Genomic DNA, 24,507 nt, shown 5'->3' on the forward strand with positions numbered 1-24,507 from the left:
ATGTATTGTATAATATTTATTTCTTTTTAATTTATTTTTAATATGTCGAATGCAGTTTTAATGATGCACTCTTGGCGTTCCATATCTTTTCGTTTGTTCGTGTCGACAGAATCAGTATCAAATGGCAATATTTCTGTATTTTTTCAATCAATTGCGTGCTTGCGAGTTTTATATAATAAGGTATAGTTTTGATCTTTGGCTATGTTCGGCTTCGGGATGTTATACCACACTTAGGCCTAGGCTATAGGGGTCGTCGGCTATATGGGTCGTTCAATTCGAGGTCGTTCAATTCGAGGTCGCCCGGGTCGTTGGGGTCGTCCAATTCGAGGTCGTCGCTTTCTACACACCCTAGTATGATATTACTTTTTTTTCTATATTTCATTTTGTAATTCATTGAGAGTGACTGTAAATTATATAGAAAGACCTGGTATTAAGAAAATAATACAACTTGCTGATTAGAATTATTATAATACAGAGAGGTTAGCAATGAACACATTTTAAAAGTATTAATTTAGCGTCTTGTTCAATCTAAAATGCTACAGCTATACTATTTTTAATATATTTTAAATTTTATTTTTGGTTTGATAATAACTATACATTTTTTCCAATGAAAAACACATTAAACGAATCTAGGGTTTGTTTATAACGGTAGATAAATGTAAATTAACTTGTAGTGTTAACTAATGCGAATAGTTACGTTAATGATTTTTAAATCATTTTAAAAGAGTAATTACATTGTCTGTTGCTGTGATTGATGCTCCGTGAGCTATGAGACTGTTCACTATCTCTACAATACCATCGCCAAGCGTAACGTGTTTATGTAGCGGTGTGTTTCCATCCTGGAAAGAAGAAAGTTATATTAAACTTTAGACATTTTTTTAAAGAATACAGGTATTATTATATTACATATTTATTCTTTTCTATATTCATTTTGTAATTCATTAAGAGTGAATGTAAATTATAAAGGATTTAGCAATGAACATTATCAAGTATTGATTTTAGCGTCTAGTTAAATGATGTTTAAAATACTTTTGAGCTCATTTATATTAACTATTGAGTGTTAACTAATACGGACAATGACGTTAATAATATTAATTCATTGTAAACGAGTAATTTACATTAATTTACTGTAAAGAAAACCTGGTAATAAGAAAGTAATACAACTGACTGATTTTAACTTACAGGTGCAGAGGTGTTAGCAATGAACATTTAAAAGCTGATTTTAATTTTGAACATGTACAGTAGATGTGGTAGCAGTGAACATACATTTTAAAGTATTGATGTTAGCGTCTTGTTTAATCTAAAATTCGACAGCTGTACATGATTTTTAAATATCGTAAATGATATGGTGATGGTTCATAACTATAATTAATATAATTATTATTATTTATTAAAGGACGTTTAATTTATTTTATTACAAAATGTAATGCCAAAACAGGGATAGCCGACCATGTTGGTTCTTAGTGAACGTATTATTATTATTTTGTTTTTACTTGATCTCGAAAACGATAGCTGATTTAAATTAAATTTTGTACTACGAATAATAACGTTAATGATTTTAATATATACCGTAGTAAATCTCTGTCTACGCGACCTAACTGTATCAATAAAGCATCACATGAAATGTGATTGAACAATATCATTAGTAGGAAGGACACCAAATTGGGGAAAGCGATCCCTTGACCAAAGACTAACGTGGACAAAAAATGTTCATGACCGCGTTGGACCGCAAAAATTAAGATGTGCTGATGTCACACAGCCGCAATTACGGCTCTTTCGGACATGTAATATCTGGTAACCACCGGTAAACAACGGTAAATAGCCACAACTGTACACATATAAATGTAAAAAGTAAATTTAATAATAATCTTTGACAAACAATTCTTCCTTCTATAATCCAAACCCCACCTAAAAAAAAACCAACAAAAAAACCCAAGCAATTCTCAACCAATGATACAGTATCCCTATTCCCACACAATTTATACACTTTCCCAAATTCCCAATCCTTCCAGACAAAATATCGACAATCTTCTTATTGTCAGATATAAATCCCAGAAACCCCCCTTCCAAATACAATAATATCACAAGATGAATAATACAATAATAAATGTCCACAATATCGTTCCTTCTTGCCTTTTCTCCTACGCTGACACAAAACAAATTCGAAAGATAAAAGTTAAAACGATTCCGCAACTAAACAACTCCTCTGCTCCCGTTCTGCTTGTATTCCCAATTATACTTCTTCTCAACCTGCAACTATCTTCTGACATATAAATAAATGAAATATAAAGTTAAAAATGTTTCTTGAGGTCCTTCTGCACTGCAATCCGCTCCCCGATCAATTATTTCTTTCTCCTTTTCCACGTAACATAATATCAGTATCAATAAAGTCAGTCTTCGATACTTTCAACAAAAGCTTTCTTTAAAAGCAATTAATTCTGCTATTTCCAACAGTTATTATTCGATTTATTAACTTCATGTATCTCACTTTATTTCATTTCTGCTCCAGCTCTAGATCACCATAATTATTTCCAACTCACAATTTATTAACTTCATGTATATCACCTTATTTCGTTTCTGCTTCAGCTCTATATCACCATAATTATTTCCAACTCACAATTTACTAACTTCATGTAGATCACCTTATTTCCTTTCCGCTTCAGCTCTATATCACCATACTTCTTTCCAACCCACAATTTATTAACTTCATATATACCACTTTACTTCCTTTCTGCTTCAACATAACATAACCCTCCTTCTCTGTCTCCTCTCAACTTTCATCTCCTTCTCAAACTTCCCTCAATTGCACACATACCACCACCTTATCCTTCTCAACCAATCAGCAACTCACACACCAACTCAACTCTTACACCTCTCCTCCAATCAGCAACCTCCACACACTCCTTCTCTGCACACTAACACTCTGCTCCACTGGCTTCAAACAATAGTTTCCTAAAACAAAAGAAAGGTTCAAATAATGAAAACAAAAGGAAAAGTAAGAATAACTTGCACAATAAATACAAAACTTATGTCACTTGTGACATTTACTCCCCTCTAAAAGAAATATGTACCAACATTTTCTCTAAATATATTTACACTCGACTTAGATAATCAGCTCCTACATTTTCACTGCCTTTAATCGCCTCTATTCGGAACTTGTACGGTTGTAGAGCCAGGGCCCATCTCATAATTCGCCCATTGGACAATTTCGCTCGCTGCATAAACACAAGCGGCTGGTGATCAGTCTCCAACGTGAAGTTTCGTCCATATAAATAAGATTCAAACTTTCGTACACTCCAGACAATGGCTAAACATTCTTTTTCCATCACTGAATATGCTTTTTCTCGAGGAAGCAGTTTCTTGCTAGCGTACGCCACGGGAAACTTCACGTCACCATACTGCTGCATTAGAACCGCTCCCACTCCACATTCGGACGCATCTGTTCTCAAAATAAAATCTTTGTTTAAATTGGGAAGGCATAAAACTGGAGTACTATTTAATTTTCCCTTAAGTTTAACAAACGCACTTTCCTGGGCCTTCTCCCAACATATTCGGTTAGGTTCCCGATTCTTCGTTTTGTCGGTTAATGGACAAGCAATTACAGAGTAATTAGGAATGAACTTCCTATAGTAGTTGGTCATCCCAAGGAATGACCGGAGTTGTTTCTTCGTTTCTGGCTGTTTGGCTGACAGGATGCTTTGCACCTTCTCCACCCTAGGTTGAACCTGTCCTTTCCCTACCACATGGCCAAGAAACTCGATTGTTTCATAACCAATGAAACATTTGCTCGGTCGAGCAGTTAGGTTGGCCCTGCGGAGATGTCCAAACAATTCAGACAAACATTTCATATGTTGATCCCAAGAAGCTGTGTGAATTAGAATGTCATCAATATAATTAAGTGTATTATCCATTCCTTTGAGTAATTTTCTCATGATACGACTGAAAGTAGCTGGTGCATTGACTAAGCCGAACGGCATGACATTAAATTGAAACAAACCATCTGGTGTTAGAAAGGATGTTAAAGGTTTTGACGCTTCATCCATGGGAACTTGCCAATACCCTTTACTTAAATCTATCTTAGTAAAATAATGATCGTGGGCCAACCTTGTGAACTGTTCCTCTTGGTCCGGGATCGGTTCGGCGTCAAAACTGTAACCTGATTAAGTTTCCGAAAGTCCACGCAGAATCGATTTGACCCATCCGGTTTCTTTACCAATACTATTGGTGATGCAAACGGTGCCCCTGAAGGCTCCACTACACCCAGATTTAACATCATATTTACCTCATCCTTAATGGTACCTCGCAACGCATGTGGAAGTGGATAGGGCTTGGAACGGATTATATCCTCAGTTTCCAACTTGATTTCATGCTGCCCAAGTGTAGTCTTCCCCGGTAAATCCGTCAATACATCTTTGTAGTTTCCGATGAGTCGGTGCACCTCATGCTTTAGGGTATCATCCAGGCTTTCGTTGATGTGAATGTCGGCTGTTGTTTCTTTTGCTAGTAAAGGGTGGAGCTGCAAAAGATTCTCATTAGATAGATGATAATTTTGGTTACTTGTAAATGTTTCATTAGGTTCGCATTCAATAACAGTGGTGCTAGCTAATTCAAGGATATCTGAAGGCTCGGATACCTCCAGAGCAGCACTAATGTCTGCGGTTCGCTCATAATACCTTTTCAAGAGATTGGCGTGAAATATTTTGAATTTCCCATTAATGTCAATTTGGTAGTCTAGATACCCAAATTTCTTTACAACCTTAAAAGGACCTTTCCATTGAAGCAACAGTTTGTTTTTGTCTGTGGGTAGTAAAAGTAGTACCTTATCCCCAACCTCAAATTCCCGGGACTTACTCTTTTTGTCATAATATTGTTTATACCTGACCTTTGATTTTTGTAGATTCTTCTGAGCCATCTGACAGGTTTCATGTAATCGTTCCCGTAAATCCATAACGTACTGGTAGGTGGTTTTTGTTTCTGGTGTTTCAATTTCTTCGGTCCACAATTCCCTTAGGATGGACATGGGTCCTCGGACGGTACGGCCATATAAGAGTTCAAAAGGAGAAAAACCTAAACTTTCTTGTGAAGATTCCCTAACAGCAAACAGTAGTGGGTCAATGTATCGATCCCAATCAGTAGGCCTTTCGGCACACATACGTTTCAGCATTTGTTTGAGTGTTCCATTGAACCGTTCGACCAAACCATTACAAGCTGGGTGATATGGAGATGTCATTACCTGACGTATAGACAACAACTTACTAACTTGCTTCATGACTTCCGATGTAAATTGTGATCCCCTATCGGTAAGCATTTCTTTCGGGATACCAAGTCTAGAGAAAACACCAACCAAGGCCTCAGCAACCCGTTCAGCTTCAATACTTGGTAGAGGCACTGCCTCGGGATAACGAGTAGCAAAATCTATTATTGTGAGTATATAACGATTACGACCTTTAGACATGGGGAAAATGGGACCAACTATATCAACGGCAATCCGTTCAAACGGCACCTCGATCAAAGGCATGCTTCCTAGAGGCACTTTCGTAACTCTACCTTTTTGTACAGTTCTCTGACAAATGTCACAGGATCGACAATATCGAGTAATATCCGCAGTGACCCCAGGCCACCAAAAAGTTGTCAACACTTTATCCGTCGTCTTTTTGACCCCTTGGTGTCCTCCTAATAAGGTTTCATGGGCTTGGCGCATTACCTGGCGTCGATAGTCAGCTGGCACTACCAGTTGGGTAAACTTATCCCCGTGTTCAATATTAGGAGAGGAAAATTGCCTATATAATAGGTCTTTATGATAAATAAACCTAGACGTGGCTTGTTGTAGTTTGCTTCTCTGCAAGATCCTTGAATTTTGCAAGGCTGACATCTTGTTGCTGAGCGGTCTTCATAGTTACCGCTGTGATTATTTGCTGGTGTATTTCTGTAGTTTTAAGTGTTCTGAATGGTTTATCCATATTGTTAGCTTGAGACCGGGTGACAACAGAACATCCTTGAAGATTCCGCTCTGTCCATGTGGGATCTGGATTTCCTGGTGCTCGTACTCCTGCAATATTACCTAATATCAAGTCATAAATAGGGTTATTCATACATAGTGCATACGTATTTCCTGAAAAAAATGGTGTATTAACCTGTATTAATGCAACCGGTAGGTTGCGGACCGTGCCGTCAATCAGCACACAGGTTTTCTCCTTACCAGTAAGTTGTTCGGCTGATACCAGATCTTTCTTTACAACCACCCCACTACAGCCACTGTCACAAAGAACAGAGACGCAGCGTGACCCGACACAGCCTGTATAAACGGGCATTTTACTAATTGAATTATTTAGAGCCGCTGTCATAATTGGAAGACAGTGCCCACATTGAAGAGTGACCCTATCACCATCATTATTGATACAACATTGATTTAAAGATTCTGACATTTTTGTAACCATACTGGCACCCACATCGGGAATTTCTCCTTTGGCTTTACATTCGTGTTGTTTTGTACATTTTTGGCAATCAGACTCTTTTTGTGGTGAAGTAGACAACCCAGCGCAACTGTTGGCGTCCTGTCTACAATTTCTGGCAATATGTCCTGTTTTTAAGCATCGGTAACATTTTGGAGGAGAGTTTGGTTTATACATAGTTGAAACTCTGCAATTTCTAGCTAAGTGACCTACACGATGGCATATAAAACAAGTTGGACTACGGAAACTAGAAGGGCTTTGTGCTGAGGATGTACTGGGAACATTATTAGAGGAAAGTTGAGGGGAATTCGGCTCCTTTTGTTTAAACTCTATTGGTTTACCAAATAACCCCCCACGGGCTTCCAAATATTGTTCAGCAATTTCAGCCATCGCTTGTATCGTTTTCGGTTGACGTTCCCTTAGGAACAGGGCAAGGTCCTTCCCACACCCATCAGTAAATTGCTCTCGCAGCAATAAATCTTTTAACCCTTGAAAGGTTTTCTCTCCCTCTGCTAGGTCAATCCACCTATCCAGATAATTGCTTAACCTTGCAGCGAACTGCACACCGCTTTCCCCGTGTTCGGGCTTGGCTGTTCGTAACTTATGTCGAAATCCATCGGCGGTTAACTGAAACCGTTTTAGAAGAGCCAATTTCAACAGTTTGTAATCATTAACTTCAGCTGAAGACAACCTGGAATAAACTTCGAGAGCTTTCCCAGTTAGTAGGGCACTTAAGTTAACCGGCCACTCACTTTCTTTCCACTCCTGACTAGTCGCATACCGTTCAAACCTTTTCAGATAGGCATCTAGGTCATCTGTTCGGTCATGGAAAGGGGGTAATTTAGGTTTACTGGCCTTAACCCGTGACTCAGGATTGGGTAATACTCTACCACCTGGCCGTGCCCGATTCTTTTCTTGCTCTAATTGGATTTCTAACCTTCGCATTTCTATGAGATAGGCCTGATTTTCAGCTTCTTTCACTCTTTCATTTACTCTCTCTTTTTCTTCACTCGCTTTTTTTCTCTCTGCTTCGTCCCTCTCTAGCACCTCTCTTCTCTCTCTCTCTTCCTTCTCTAGTACCTCTCTTCTCTCTCTCTCTTCCTTGTCTCTGTTTTGCTCTTTTTCTTCTCTCTCCCTGTTTCTTTCTTCTCTCTCCCGGTTTCTTTCTTCTCTCTCTAGTGCTCTCTCTTCTCTCTCTCTGGCAGCTTCCTCTCTCTTTTCCACAAACTCTCTTAATTCCACTCCATCTAACCCCAACGCTTTTCCTGCGTCAACAATTTTAGTGAGATCCATTTCTTAAGAAAAAAAAAAATATATATATATGTATAAGTATCCAATATAAGTATACAGTATGTCAATAATATGACAAATAGACAATCCAATCAATTACGTACAATTGTTTCATCTACCGATGTTCACGCTAGGTTACAAAGTTTCCCGGACGAGCCCCCATAAATGTCACACAGCCGCAATTACGGCTCTTTCGGACATGTAATATCTGGTAACCACCGGTAAACAACGGTAAATAGCCACAACTGTACACATATAAATGTAAAAAGTAAATTTAATAATAATCTTTGACAAACAATTCTTCCTTCTATAATCCAAACCCCACCTAAAAAAAACCCACAAAAAAACCCAAGCAATTCTCAACCAATGATACAGTATCCCTATTCCCACACAATTTATACACTTTCCCAAATTCCCAATCCTTCCAGACAAAATATCGACAATCTTCTTATTGTCAGATATAAATCCCAGAAACCCCCCTTCCAAATACAATAATATCACAAGATGAATAATACAATAATAAATGTCCACAATATCGTTCCTTCTTGCCTTTTCTCCTACGCTGACACAAAACAAATTCGAAAGATAAAAGTTAAAACGATTCCGCAACTAAACAACTCCTCTGCTCCCGTTCTGCTTGTATTCCCAATTATACTTCTTCTCAACCTGCAACTATCTTCTGACATATAAATAAATGAAATATAAAGTTAAAAATGTTTCTTGAGGTCCTTCTGCACTGCAATCCGCTCCCCGATCAATTATTTCTTTCTCCTTTTCCACGTAACATAATATCAGTATCAATAAAGTCAGTCTTCGATACTTTCAACAAAAGCTTTCTTTAAAAGCAATTAATTCTGCTATTTCCAACAGTTATTATTCGATTTATTAACTTCATGTATCTCACTTTATTTCATTTCTGCTCCAGCTCTAGATCACCATAATTATTTCCAACTCACAATTTATTAACTTCATGTATATCACCTTATTTCGTTTCTGCTTCAGCTCTATATCACCATAATTATTTCCAACTCACAATTTACTAACTTCATGTAGATCACCTTATTTCCTTTCCGCTTCAGCTCTATATCACCATACTTCTTTTCAACCCACAATTTATTAACTTCATATATACCACTTTACTTCCTTTCTGCTTCAACATAACATAACCCTCCTTCTCTGTCTCCTCTCAATTTTCATCTCCTTCTCAAACTTCCCTCAATTGCACACATACCACCACCTTATCCTTCTCAACCAATCAGCAACTCACACACCAACTCAACTCTTACACCTCTCCTCCAATCAGCAACCTCCACACACTCCTTCTCTGCACACTAACACTCTGCTCCACTGGCTTCAAACAATAGTTTCCTAAAACAAAAGAAAGGTTCAAATAATGAAAACAAAAGGAAAAGTAAGAATAACTTGCACAATAAATACAAAACTTATGTCACTTGTGACAGCTGATTCTTTCCTTTTTTTACGATAGTCGAATGTATCTGTTCTTCCTGGCGTTACGTTGAAATGTTTCCCTGTTATGGCGCGGTTAACAAGAAGTGATTTATGATTGCCTATCAAATTCAGTAGGTAGGCCTAAATGGCATCTTTTGAAATGAAGTGCTTAACAAAACTGGACCCGCAAGAGGATTAAATTGTGATAGTCGCCGACACATTTAATCTTTTTATTCTGACAATATTTTTCATGATTTTACCCTCTTTTGAATTCCTCTGTTTACACGTAGCTAATTAAAATTATATAGGCTTATTTTCATCGTCAAACATCAAATTATCGTATTCCTAGGCCTATAAATGTCGTTTAGATTCAAGTAAACTTTTATGAATACTGAATTTGTAGATCTGTATGTATTTGTCAAACCACCTTCAAAACATAATTGCGAATTCCAACAATACACTCTACGGTGAATTCAATAAATATTTTTTATATTATAAATCTATTATCTATTCCATCTTTATCCTACTGAAAAAAGAAAATATTACGTTATTCGTTTCTCCCATCTGCTATGAGATTTTTGAAAGCAAACTATGTCAGGTGAACGGTTTTTATCGAGTTATATGACATTTGCCTTTTTGTTATATTTGCCTTTTTGTATTTTATCGTACTGTCTGTATTTTACCAATTTTATCATATTTTTACTATATTTATAATAAGTGACAAGCAGGACAATTTATTTTACATTTCTCAGAGCTATTTGGTATTTCATCATTATTACATTTATCACAAATTAAAATATTGTGGTTTAGGGCCTAAATAGTTATTGCCAGATAGTCTCATATACAGTATTTCATTTCCCCTCTTTGTGCTGTTATTTCACTTTTCCAAGCAATGGATGCTTGCCAACGTCACATAATCTCCCTGTCAGTGATCGGCTGGTTTTTACGATCCTTTGTTGGGTTTACGTATCCGAAAGCTGACTTCAAGTCATGTGCATCTACAGTATCAGTTACTACCAATGCCTGCGTCTCTGTTCTTTCTCTTTCTATCACAGTTATCATGTATGCACGTTATACATTTTATTTGTTGCTTGTATTCTAAAAGATACTAATTACTCTAGTAGTTAGATCAACTTTCGTATGCACTTTGAGGTCCAGAGAATTTGACTTTAGAAATTGGTTTAGGGTGGTCAAACAATCATTTTTGGCTTGGTTACACATTTTGAAAATGTGGCGAAAGGTCAAAAGGTCAGGGTGAAAGGTCATAAGACCAAACACCAACATGTCCTTAAATCTCAACAACCACTGGTCACAGCGAAGTAATTTTGGTCTCAAATTGATCAGAAGGTATACATTTATATTCAGTCTAATGGGACATTTTAGTTTAAAATGACCGGAAATGCCATTTCTGACATTTGACCCACAACCCAGGGCATGTATTTATCTCCATAACTACTGGTCGAAGACACTTGAATTTGGTTTTAAATTGTTCGAAATATATATTGTTATTTGTTATACATTTTGAAAAATGTTACAAAAGGTCAAAGGGTCAGGGTCAAGGGTTATATAAACGAATAAATAAAGGTACTTGTATCTCGGCAACCACTGGTCGCAGCAAGTCAATTTTGGTCTCAAAATGTTCAGAAGGCATGTATATTCCGTCTAATGGGGCATTTTAGTACAAAATGATCAGAAATGCTATTTCTGACCTTTGACCCACATACCAGGGCATCTTCATATCTCTGTAAGTACTGGTCGTAGAAACTTAAATTTGGTATCAAATTGTTCGAAATATACATATTTACATTCATTGTAATAGAAAATGTGGCTAAAAGATGAACAGAAAATAATATTACTAATGTTTCAAACAAAAAACATATCTCTACACAACTTATCCTTTAAATTCTAGTTATTGCTGTCCATGAGAACATTTTGATATAAACGTCAAGCTCAACAGTTCATTTCAGAATGCTAGAAGTAACTTGCCATGTATATCCGATTAAACGCCCCGGCATTTATTGTTCAAAAGGGTTTTTAGGGGGTGGGGAGGCATCTTTATTTGGGGTATAATATGGTAACATGTATAATCAAATAAATACCACCTAGATATAAAAAAAATACAGCACAATTAATATAAAAAAAATGATAAAATTATGTCAAAATGCTCTGGCGAAACCCGCTGTTTGTCGGCATTTCAAATTTCGCGCTAGTAGCAAACAACGTAAAAATTTGTCATATCGGCCAAATCCGGATTTTTACATATTATGAAAGAAGAAGTATTAAAGAACAATTGTACCAAATATGAATCTCCAAATCCAAATAAAAAGTGTAAAAAATACCATTTTAAAACACCCACCTAATATTCAGCCTGTTAACCTAACGATTTTAAACGGGGGTTCCGGGTTTAAAATGAATAGTAAAAAATGTAAAATATATTTGTTTGTCTCTTGAACGGTAAAAGTTTCAATTTATATAAGCGCCCAGTGAAGCAGAACGAAGGCTGTGAAATCAGGCCAGATTACAAGTGCAGCTACGGCAAAATCACACTGTGGTTACAAAATAGGAAATTCGTGAAATGGTCCATCTTCCGACGACTCGTTATCATAAACCATATCAATTACTTTTGTAAAATTATACTTATCTGATGTAATTTTAGTCGGTCTTTCCATTTATAAAGTCAATTTTTTATGAAAATTCATCAAAACAGTGAAAATTTAGATATGTTTGCACTTTACGTTTGCCGATTTTCGCACCGACTTAGGGAAAAATCAAAATCAATGAAGCGTAACGTATACTGTACATTCCTGCTGATGATCGAGCGAGACGACGATACACGTGCTCTCTCTGCTACCCATGCCTGGCATCGTCACGTGATAAGCAGATACAACAATACCAAACTGGTCGGGTCGAGTATATGACCCCGTCTATAATCACAACATGAACGATGTACAGTATTTGATTGAAGGTCGACTTGACCTACCGGAATGGTATAGATAATATAGCTCGAATGAGAGAGTTGGAATATTTGTGTAGTGCAGCCTATAGTAAAAGGCCTGGTAGTATCAATTCGCATAGGGTCTACTACACTAGCTAGCTCAATTTTTAACTGGGCCGGATCGGCTAGGTCTCCTTCCTACTACCTGGTCTACTTGCTTGATGCACGAGTATCCGCTTTTTTGGAGAGTAAACTAAGCCTATTTTATTTTAGGCCTACTTAGACGATCGGGACACCATACGTGTGGACGGCGATCGGACCTTGTTTTGCTTCAATATTTACAGCCGATTTTGTAGAACGTTTTAGGTTTAGATTGTTTAGGAGTTTGGTTGATAGGATGGGTTTTGTTATTTATGGGCCAATCGTCTAGTAGTAGGCTAGCTAGGCCCATGGGCCCCATTGTTTTAACGTAGCCATCGTGGCATGGAATCCCTAGTCAGAATGGCTCTCGCCCATATTATTATTAGGCTAGGCCTAGAGTAGTATTGTACGTGAAGCCGATTATACGATCTGTACTATAGAGGTATAAAAATAGTATAATTTATGACTCCGTATCTGTAAACAAGTAAGTAAATTTTGTATTTCATTAAATGTCAAATAAATATATGCTACTACTGTTATTATTACACTTTAGGCCTAGCTTAGAAAATCTACAAAAAATGTATTTCACAATGATCGGGTGGTCGTCGTTTGACAGGGGAGAGAGATGTAAATTAGTTGACAAACACAACGTACATGACGTCGCGAGTTTGGAATCCACTGGTGACGTGATTTTGTGAATATCTCATGAATATTAATGAGCTTCCCTAAGCTGCTGAAAAACAGACTTTCCATGAATTTACCCTAAAATGTATATGAAATTTAATTTTTTTAATTTCTCGTTATTACTTCTTCATTCTGACATGTCTATATTGTTATAATATTTTTTATTTAATAAATAAACGATATTTAAAAGCAATTTTAAACCCAGAATCCCTCTTTAAGTCCCACGGGTAAGAAAACTTCGAATTATTGTTCATATTCTTTGAATCGTTATTCGAAAAAGCCATGACAGTTTACAGAGTGCTATACACCAAATTAAAGCCAAGAAATAGCTTAATCCAAATATGGCAGTTATAGGCAGGGCTAAGCAAATTAACCAATAGTAAACCGATTTTTCCATGACATCATTTTAAAATCTGTCACTCAACTCGTAAACTGAAACCGTTGTTGCTAACCACGTGACAACAACATTTCGTTTTGATTGGTCAATACTCATTGTGTTCTCGATTTACTGGAAAATCCAAAATGGAGGCTTACTCGGTGGGCATGGCCATGAGGCCGTTTTCGACATCAATGTTTATGGTAACGACGCTTTGGATTTCAATTTCTTCATTAGTTGATGTTTACAACGCTATTGAATCAGTTATTAATGTTATTTGCTTCAAATGTCGAGTTCGAATGATTTGGGAGAAAATGGGATAGCCGCGATGTTGAATATGATGCCAGAGCCTGTGGAATGTATGTAGAAAACTTGGATGATGTTTTGACCGATTACTTTGCATTACCCTCAGGGTATGATTCGGATAACGGTAAGTACTGTGATTAAAATAAGCATTAAAATCAAAATATACGTCAAATATACTTTTTATAGCCCATTATGCCTAGGCTAAGCTAACCTAGGCCTAGCATTTTTATTTTTAACCCGATCGTTTCACTCAGTTAGTGAAAATAGGCCCGTCCGCCCTTCTTGGACCCGATCGTAGGCCTAGGCTAGGTTGGCCTAACTAAAATATTTTCTTGGGCATACCGTAGTCAACTATTACTACGGTTTATGCTAGGCCTATGCTACCTACTAATACGTACGAATAATAAAACATGTTTATATTACTACTCTACTACTACTACTAGGCCTAGCTAGACCTAACCTATATACCTAGTAGGTTAGAATAGTAGGTTAGGCCTACACTTCTACTAGGCCTATTTAATTTTTCTCAATAGTTGGCGCATAAAGGACTTTAAACTACTACAGTAAAAACAAACTAATTATTATAATTGTATATGCTTCTTTAAATAGATTCAGTAAATGTGAGTAGTGATGATGATTCTGTTGATCATGAAGATGAATCAATTGTCACTGGAAGTAGCGATGATGATCAGATGTCGGATGTAGAAAGTGAAGAACAAATGGATATTGAGCAGGACTCCACCCGAAATTGTTGATAATGCTGAAAATGAATTTGAAGCAGCAAATAACATTGCCCAGAATCTTGATATTGTAGTGCCACAAGAGAAAGTGTGTAAATGTAACTGTATCATCTTCAATGGTCAAAAATGCATTAACCAGTTCACAGACGATGAGATGACATTGTTTTCATTGGGCTGGGATCTACAAAGCATTGTTTTTATTGGGCTGGGCTCCACAAAATTCTATATTCTATTGATCATCAAGTTGGTAAAATGTTCTTTAGAAAATTCCAGATGCCCTGCTTTTCGAGAATTGTTATTTCAATTTCACATTGTTCCTACACCAAGCATTGTTTTCATTGGGCTGGGTTCTACAAAATTCTATTGATCATTGTAAAGGTTGTAACATTCTTTTCGTTGGGTTGGGCTCTCTCAATTTCTTTACCCTGTCTGCTTCTTCCATTGTTGTTTATGAGAAGGAAATTGATTGACTTAATTTTTATTTTTAGATACACAATTCAAGAGTTGAGTGAATTTGAAAAAGATTTAATGCTGTTGGGAATAATTTATTTATTATTATTCAGCTAACAATAGAATCTTTACTACTACCACTACATGTAAAGTACCAGTAAATTTGAGTTCTAAATGTTGAAAAAGTGGGTTGTTTTCATTTGTTTATAACTTGAATAAAAATAAATGAATTTTAATAATTTTTTCTGTACTTATTGGTTGTTGTGTGGTCTATGAGTGTGCCAAATTACAGCTGTATAGCTACATTTTTTAATATCGTTGCTAAGGAGTTAGTGTGAGCATGCTGTTTACTACTGGTGTACTCAACAGGAAGTCGATCATGAATCTTTAAAAGCTGTTTTCTCAAAACCTACTTGACTTATATGCAATCATTTAAATTCCAATAACTTGGCTAATACTTATCCAATTTTAACCAGATAAAAAATATTGTGAAGATTATTAAATGTAGAATCTAAAAATACATTATATATTTTTAATTTTTACGTCAAAAGTAGGGTTTTGCCAGAGTGGGTCACAAATTGTAGATTATGGTAGTTAATGAAATGTGTTGTGATACAATTATTTTGTAAATGCATGTGGCGGAGCGTTTATTCCACATGATGTTCTATTGGAGGGAATGGAGGCTTTCATTCAAAGCGGGTGTTAATTCGAATAAATACTCGAGCTCAACAGTTAAGAATGCTAGAAGTAACTTACCATAGTTACCCAAATAAAAGGTCCGGGCATTTAGTTATTCAGGGAAGGCGTTTATTTTGTTTGGGTGTAATAATGGTAACATGTATAATCAAATAAATACCGGTACACCCCAGATAAAAAAAAAATTAATTAATATAATAAGAATAATAACTGGATTAAGCCTCATTCTATCCTGTTGCAAGTACAATCATGTAATAAAGGTATCACAGACAACAATGCATTGTCATTATTCCGTAACACTGTTGCATAATATTTTTGAATGTTACCGACAAAACTTATACATAATAATTATGTATAAGTGTTGTCGTGTATATTATACACGTCTGTTCTCAGTGCAGATAATAAAACAATATATGTTTCTGGAGATTTATTATCAATACCACTAGAAACTTTGACATGTTTTAGGTACTGAATTCATTGACAATATAAGCATCAGAAGTTATCATGATAAAATCATACTACAACACTGTACTACAGTACACAAGGGTGTTTTCAGGAAAGCTGGACATATTGTACAATAGTAATTAAACTATGGCATTTTAAAATATGCAAAAGATTGTTGTCAAATTGTAATCACAAACAAACAGATGATAGAATGAAGATCCATTATGAGTGCAATCGTGTCAGAATAATGATATGTCATTGTTTTATATCATTATACTGGCACCTGGAGGAGAAGATCCATTTAATGTTATCTATGACAGTGTCACTTTTATTCTAAAAGACAGAAACATTTCGTTAACACTTTGACTGCCAGAGGTTTTTCCAGTTAGAAACTGCCACCGCCAGCGTTTTTAGCCCAATTCGATGTTTTTATTAAAGCTGATTGAAACCATGTATGTGATCTCATTTATATTTAATTTAGACTAAAATAATCATAAAGATTTTAGCTTTACAAGGGTACCAAGAACGATTTTTAAATCGCAATATGTAAATTGTAATAGTATAATGAAAGTAACACACTTTTTTAGTTTTTCGTAGTTTCGCGCAAGAAAGTCGAGATATTCGCGATTTTGTGCAAGACATCACAATATGAAAATATCGCCCGGTGAGATCAACAAACAACGAAAAAGTTACTTACACGGCACCGATAGGCCTAAAAAACAAGTTATCACTATCGAAAAATGTATTACATTTTATAAATCACAAATCTTACATCAATGTTTCGCCAAAATCCACATAGTAAAGACACCAGGCCTAGTTAACCAGGCCTAAAGTTGGTCCGGAACCGTTTTACGACTAGGCCTAGGCCTAGGCTAGCCTAGTACTACTAGCCTAGCCTAGATAGTAAAGTAATGATAATATCTATACCATTTCAAAACAAGTTTGTTGCGTGAAACTCGGTCACTTTCAGTAAAACACCAAAACAATTAGGGTATACATACAATAATAAAATTAAAGACTTCACGTATTGAAAATGACTCCATTATTTTTTATTCAGATAACAAACAAACATGTCAATTCACAAAAAACCTTTGTAATGCTTCGGCGGCATAGCTAGCGCGCGACCGATACTCAATGCGCCAAGCCATCGCTCTACGTGCTACTGTGATGCGCGGTGTTTGTTATTTCGACAGGTACCATTTTGACAATCGTTCGTAACCAGATTAGTTACTTTCAAAATGTAAAACATTCACGGTCCAGACCGAATATAGTGTTCATATTTATAGTATAAACCAATAATTAACCTGTCTACCGGATTTCGTAAAAAAACGCGAAAAACCAAGATCTTCGTGTTTGGCAGTCAAGCGTTGTGTTTCCAAAAACGAAGATCTTCGTGTTTGGCAGTCAAAGTGTTAAAAAGCATAAAGAAGAAAACGAATCATGTAAAGTACCTTTTATCAGTTGAGAAACGAATTATAATTATTAAAATTAGAGTATTTATTCGAATTAACACCCGCTTTGAATAAAAGCCTCCCTCAAATAAACGCCACCATTCCCTCTAATGGAACACCATGTGGAATACGTCCGCCACATGCATTTACACAATAATTGTATCACAACACATTACATTAACTACCATAATCTACAATTTACCAAGCATTTTTTTCACTTTTTGATATTAATTGTGCTGTATTTTTTTTTTACATCTAGGTGGTATTTATTTGATTATACATATTACCATATTATACCCCAAATAAAGATGCCTCCCCTTCCCCTAAAAACCCCTTTGAACAATAAATGCCCGGGTAGTTCAATCGGATACACATGGCAAGTTACTTCTAGCATTCTGAAAAGAACTGTTGAGCTTGAAGTTTCTATCAAAATGTTCTTGGGGACAGAAATAACTAGTACTTGAAATTGAAACAATTTAAAGTATCAGTTATTGCATAACATTACTGTCCAAGGATAAGTTATGTATAGATATGTTTTTTGTTTGAAACATTAGTAATAGTATTTCTGTTCATCTTTTAACCACATTTTCTATTACAATGAATGTAAATATGTTTATTTCAAACAATTTAAGACCAAATTCAAGTGTCTACGATCAGTAGTTACGGAGATACATACATGCTCTAGAGTGTGGGTCAAAGGTCAGAAATGACATTTCCGGTCATTTTTGACTAAAATGTCCCATTAGACTGAATATAAATATATACCTTCTGATCAATTTGAGACCAAAATTACCTCGCTGTGACCAGTGGTTGTTGAGATTTAAGGACCTATTGGTGTTTAGTTTTATAACCTTTCACCCTGACCGTTTTGACCTTTCGCCACATTTTCAAAATGTGTAACCAAGCCAATAATGATTGTTTGACCATCCTAAACCAATTTCTGAAGTCAAATTCTCTGGACCTCAAAGTGCATACGAAAGTTGATCTAGCTACTAGAGTAAATAAATATAGATGAGCTAAGATGAACTATTTTAGGTACTATTTGTTCTATTTATGATCCATTTAGTTTCACAGCTCCCTTACTTTACAAGAAGGTTTTTTACAAGCAGAATTTAGACTGGGACGAATCGTTAGCATCTGAATTACGGACCAGTCGGTTAAGTTCTTTCTTTCTTTTGAATGATTAAAGAAACACTTATGGTCGTTGGCCCAAATAATATACAATGTAACAGTTAAATACACCTTAGAGTGCGTTTATAAACGCTGGTCTACGTTTAAATGAAAACAATAAATATTTTCCAATAGAAACTACAATATAAAGACGAATACAGTATACAGATTGTGTATTGGGCCTATTATAATTATATTTAGGACCGTAGTCAGATCTATCAAGGGTCACTATTTGGGTCACTGCCTGAGGCGAAGCGAATTTTGTTAAATGACACCCTTAGATGGCCGGAAATAGTACTCTCGCACATAACATTCAGGATAAAAGGCACTCTTAATTGGCCGGAAAAGACACTCCCATGCAGTATGCTACGAATGAGCAAAACTATCGTACTTTTTTCCTCCTCACACACTATTTAAAGGACGATAACATTTGTTGCCGTATGTTAGATGCGCGTGCTCTGTGCGGAACCGCCGATTGTTTGATCATTCACTCGGTATTTTGTTTTGCGTTCAAGGCCACACAAAAGCACACTTTGGGTCAAAAGGCAAATTCAATGCTTATTATGGGTGTCTAGAAACTCAGATCTAGTAAAAAACTCAGACCTCAGATTTTTCTACATCTAGATATCTCAGATATCAAGATCTGAGTTTTCTAGTTCCAGAATGAACTAGAAAACCCAGATCATCTAATGGATCGTTTATTCGTTCCATTAATAATCAGAGTGTAGCTTGTTTGAAATACAGTATTATAAATTTTCTTACTAATAATAAAAATAATAATTAGTGTAACTTCTAGTAGCAGCTTACGACTTAAATCATAAAGAAATACAGTATACAACTTTTAAAATGTAGGCTTAGCATTTAGGCCTAACCTAGCTAGGCAAACTCAATTCAATGCTCAACGTTTGGGAGCTATCGCGATGTATCGCGAAGAGAAGGCCTGGCCCTACCAGGCTATAAGTGGTCAACTCATACCAAAAATAACTCTTACCTATTTCCAACTTGGCTAACTCGTACCCACACCAACTCGTACATACCTAATTTTTAAACCTATATTTTAACGGTAACGTGCACTGTATTTTCTATATGATTTAAGCCGTAGGCCGCTTCTACATTTTACAATATTAGTAAGAATACGTACACCGTAATCAGTTTTAATCAGGGAGTTACAATTCTCTGGTTTTAATAATACACTAGTATTTCAAATGACCTACCTTCTGATTAATAATGGCATGATCCAAATGACCTACCAACCAATCATTTGATGATCTGAGTTTCTAGTTTCAGATTGGAACTAGAAAACTCAGATATTGATATGAATTTTCTAGATCTAGAAAAGTCAGATATCTGAGTTTTCTAGATCTAGAAAAGTCAGATATCTGAGTTTTCTAGATCTAGACCGTTTGGACCGTTTAGGTCTTAGTTGTATTGAGATTTTTGCATGTTACGTTATACTATTGAGAAATTAATAATAAATAAATAATTATCTTTATTGTGGCTTGATTACACGCCTTCCGTTTTCTTTCTCTAGACTACGCCCCGAGGAAAATATTTTGTTTTGCGACGTCCCAACGCATTTACTAATTAACTACGGTAAATGTTTCGGAAAATACATATCCGAAAGTTACGTTACGTGTTCTAACAGCTCTGTATCCATTAACACGTATTATCTCAACTTAAAGAAGTAGCTAGTGAGGCCGCAGTTATAATGTATACTGTAGAGTAGATTGTATCTGTGTTTTATTGGGTGTTAGTAAATGTTGTCATAAACATTAAACAACAGTTTAAAAGTGTTCTTGTTTTTCACCCGGTTGAGTTTACTGTAAACATGGTGATGATTTATATCATATTTCTTTATTATAAAATACTTTAGATTTAGTAACTTTTTGCAGGGTGTATTATTTTATAAATAATTTAAAGTCACCGGACAAGCTAGTATAACTGATCGCAAAGTCAGTTTACTGTATGTCTATTAATCCGCTTGATTCAGTGTTCAGTATGAATAATATCCTTTTTAAAAATACTTGGATTGTATAATTATATAAATATAGTTTCTATATAGGCCTACCTCATCGACGGAGTTCACAAGATGTGGATATTTCTTACATATTTCTTCAATTTTTGTCAAGCCTTTGTTATATATTACAGCTTCTAGCAATACGTACCTGAAAAAAAAAATGAAGATAAAAATGCAATGCAAGAATACTCGGTTGATGATGTTAATATGTTTATTTTTCATAAATAATTCTAAACAAAAATAAATACAATTTTCTTTGAAATATTTATAATATTAAAAGTTTGTTGGATACAAAATGCAAAGTTTTCTTCTCCATTTGAAAAAATGCAGTCCTCCACAGTTTGAAGAAATAACTTACTCATCCATTGAAAAAATGCACTCTGTAGTTGCCAATCATTCAGTGGTTGCTGAAAAATGAAACATAACGTTAAGCATAAAACTTCTAATATTGTTCATAATAAATTGAAAAATGAATAGAAAACATACATTTAATTGTGTATATTATTATTAGGCTTTATTTTTTTTAGTATGCCTATAGGCTTTGCTGTAGTACAGTATATCATTTACAATAATATTATTATATTTGTAAAAACATGGTACCAACCATTTAATGGAACCACGCAGGGATATATACATTTTTAAAGTTTGTATTTGAACACAAATTATATAATTAATCAGTATAAATATATTAAGTCTTAAAAAACATATAACCTTAAATACACAGTTTAAATTACACTTAAACGAGCAAATTTGAAAACTCTAAACAATATTTGAACGAAGTAACATTTTATTGGGTTAAAATGGCTGTGTTAAAAGCATTCTGCGCGGCGTACGCGTTTGAATGCAAGGATCCTAGCTACTAGGAAGGCTAAGCCTAAGCCTATGATGATGTTCCACCAGAGTCAAGCGATTTAGAAGAGCCCCACGCCGCGAGACAGGGGAGGATGAGGGGGAGCGATACTATCGGTCGTCGTCGCCCTTGCGCGCACAAGGGTGCGTAACTAAAGCCGATTTTCCACTAGGCGAATTTGTTCGCGCGAATGGAAAGCGTCATGCTCTGCGCGTGCGTATTCGAGTTTCTGTCTGTCATACTCCCTTCTGCGACGAATTCTAGTTCCTTTATTTTTCGCTTCAGCGAAATTTACTAGTTCGAATTGTTTCTACTTTTTGCGGAGCGAAATATTGCGCAACCAATCAGAGCTCATGAAATGAGCTATGACGCTTTCATGAGCACTCATGTGAATCGAAATGCTCAGCAACCACCCGAGAAACATAAATGTCGCAGCTATTCGCTCATGTAGTGGAAAGAGAGTAGGCGACTTTTTTTCTCTTCGAACCGTTGGATTCGCACGAACAAATTCGCCTAGTGGAAAATCGGCTTAATAAAACGGCTACTGTATGTTGACTGTATAAATGATTACGTTCTCTATCGAACACATGATATTCGTCGTCCTCCCCTTAACCGTCGTGTTTTTGTAAAGTCCCTAATATTCATGTTCATGAAGAAAAGAATAACTACTATTTTTCTTCAAATAAATGTACTATTTTTCAAAGTTAAACATTTCCGGAGATATAAAGTAAGGCTTAAGCCTAATTCTATTCATTAAACATGTTTTGTCTCCAACATTTTTAATGATAACATATACAACTTTATTGAAAACTAGTACGCTAGAATTATGTGGACGAATGTACATTGTTTGTAGGAATATTTTACTATTATTAATATAAAACATTGTTTCAATTACTCAGATATGAATTATAGAAATCAAATCAAAATTGATACCCACATTGATGGTGCTTCATATAGGCAAATACGTTATAAAATAAATATATTATACATAAAAAATAGTTAAATTGCTAAAAATGAAATAACAATAACAATTTATAAATTTCACAATTTTCAAAAATAATATTCAATAACAATATTCAGCAATGTTAAGCTATGGATACGAAACTGCATTACAGAATATTTAGATTATGTTTCAATACCAAAATAATAATATTTGGAAGTTTGATTTCGTATTATTTTACATATAAGTAAGTATTTATTTATTTACTACATAAAAAAGTGGATTTTGTGGGGATTTTACCTCCTACATCTAATTTCTTTATGTCTCAAGTTATTCTGCAGTTGAATGCAAAAACACTAACTTGAGTACGCGACTGCAGTCATGTGTATGGCCTTGTTTTATAATATACTTTTAGTTCTTATGTTGTCATTTGACCACACCACAGTTGTGTAATTAGCTATCGTTTTAAACGGTAGTATCATAAATTCATGCATAAATAAATCAAAAGGATTCATACAAATTTGTTTCTGTTATATTTTTGGATCTTGTTGAGCGCCGTGAAATGTGCAAAAAGTCACATTTGTGCAAACAACCACATTTTTGTAAACATGTTGCCTTCAAATGTGCAAATACTCACATTTGTGCAAACATGGCACCCTCAAATTAATGTGCAAATCAGTAAAAATGTATAATCCACTAATGTGCAACATCCCTCCGTTAAATGTAAAAAAGATCAGTAAATGATCAGCAAATGAAATTTTACAAATGTGCAAATCATTTTTGTTCAACCAAAATCGTTTATTAAAAATGATAGCCTAATTCTAAATAGCCACGGGGTTTTCTAACAATGTTTTCAAGATATGCATTACATACATTGTAGTACAGGCTGAAATAATCTGTTAAAAAAAAAAAACCCACAATCCAAATGTCAGGAGTGACGCGTGGTTGCTGCTTGCTGAAGATGGTAACTAGTCCCTTATAGTTGTCCTCTTATTTTAAACAAAATTTACAAAACATAATGAACTGAATTAGATTTTATATTATTTTATTAATGTATTTCTCTTATGCGCGATTTGAACAATTTATGCAATTTGAAATTCATTGACGATTTTCTTGCGTAAATTGAATCAATATTCAAATTGAGCATGGTATTTTCAGTATTTTATAAAACCAAAGCTCATTGAAATCCGTATACATTCATAAAAAGTGCAGGTAAAAAAATAAAATGTTATTAAAATTGTGCAAATATTTCTTGCGCAAATTCAAATGCGCAACTAATTATTTACGCTATTTTATATCACGCACAACATAATGAACTGAGAGTTCATTATGTAGCCTATTAAACGTATGAGTTTCAAACATATGAGTTCATTATGTTTTTTGAATTTCCTTTAAAATAAGAGGTCGACAACTTTAAAGGATTTCAATGTGAAAGTCTCCATCTCCAGCAAGCAGCGACCACGTGTCAGTCCTGCATCTGTTTTTCAAAACAGATTATTTCAGCCTGTATTACAATTAAGTATGTCACAGTGGCTATATCGTGAAAACATGTTTGGAAAACCCCGTGACTGTTTAGAATTAGTTTATCATTTGTGCCAATCATTTCTTCAGTCAAATTCCTATTACATTTTGTATTTTTGGTTCGTAGGTGTTTCAGAGTAGAAATAACAATAGGAAAAAGAGTCTAATCAATCTAAAATGTTCAATATCATAATAACTAATTATACTGTTGTATTTTATTATGAGGCTTTAACCCGTCTCAGCCAAATTCAAGTCGACCCCAAGTCAACTAGCCCTCAAATCAATTCGGCCACAAATCAACTCTGCCGCGCCTCACGTCAACTAGGCCACGTTAAAGTATGAAACGCAAAAAGTGCAAATGAATGGGACAAAATCAGTCTAATGAACAGAAGAAAAATAATAAAAACGAAGTACGCATGTTATAGGGATGAATATTAGTATGAATGTGAATTTTATATGCACGATTCAAAATAGCGCAAAGATTTTGCAATTTGAACGGCACAAGCTTGTTTATTTTGAAATTGCGCAATTTTAATAACATTTTATTCTTTTAATGCGTTACTTGCATTATTTTATATCTATGCGTAACACTAAC

The 24,507-nt window shown here is 35.2% G+C and overlaps 2 protein-coding genes across 2 annotated transcripts in view; both read right to left on the reverse strand.

Annotated features, from left to right (window-relative positions):
* The window catches only part of LOC140044042 (uncharacterized), a 77,286-nt gene that overhangs the window by 11,574 nt on the left and 41,205 nt on the right, over positions 1 to 24,507 (reverse strand). The window lies entirely within an intron of this gene.
* On the reverse strand, positions 5,811 to 9,152 carry LOC140043264 (uncharacterized). Its single transcript, XM_072087767.1, has one exon. It carries the CDS (start codon positions 7,743 to 7,745, stop codon positions 5,811 to 5,813), a length of 1,935 nt encoding a protein of 644 aa, XP_071943868.1. The 5' UTR covers positions 7,746 to 9,152.

Source organism: Antedon mediterranea, chromosome 3 (genome assembly GCF_964355755.1).
Source record: "Antedon mediterranea chromosome 3, ecAntMedi1.1, whole genome shotgun sequence".
Lineage (NCBI taxonomy): Eukaryota > Metazoa > Echinodermata > Crinoidea > Comatulida > Antedonidae > Antedon > Antedon mediterranea.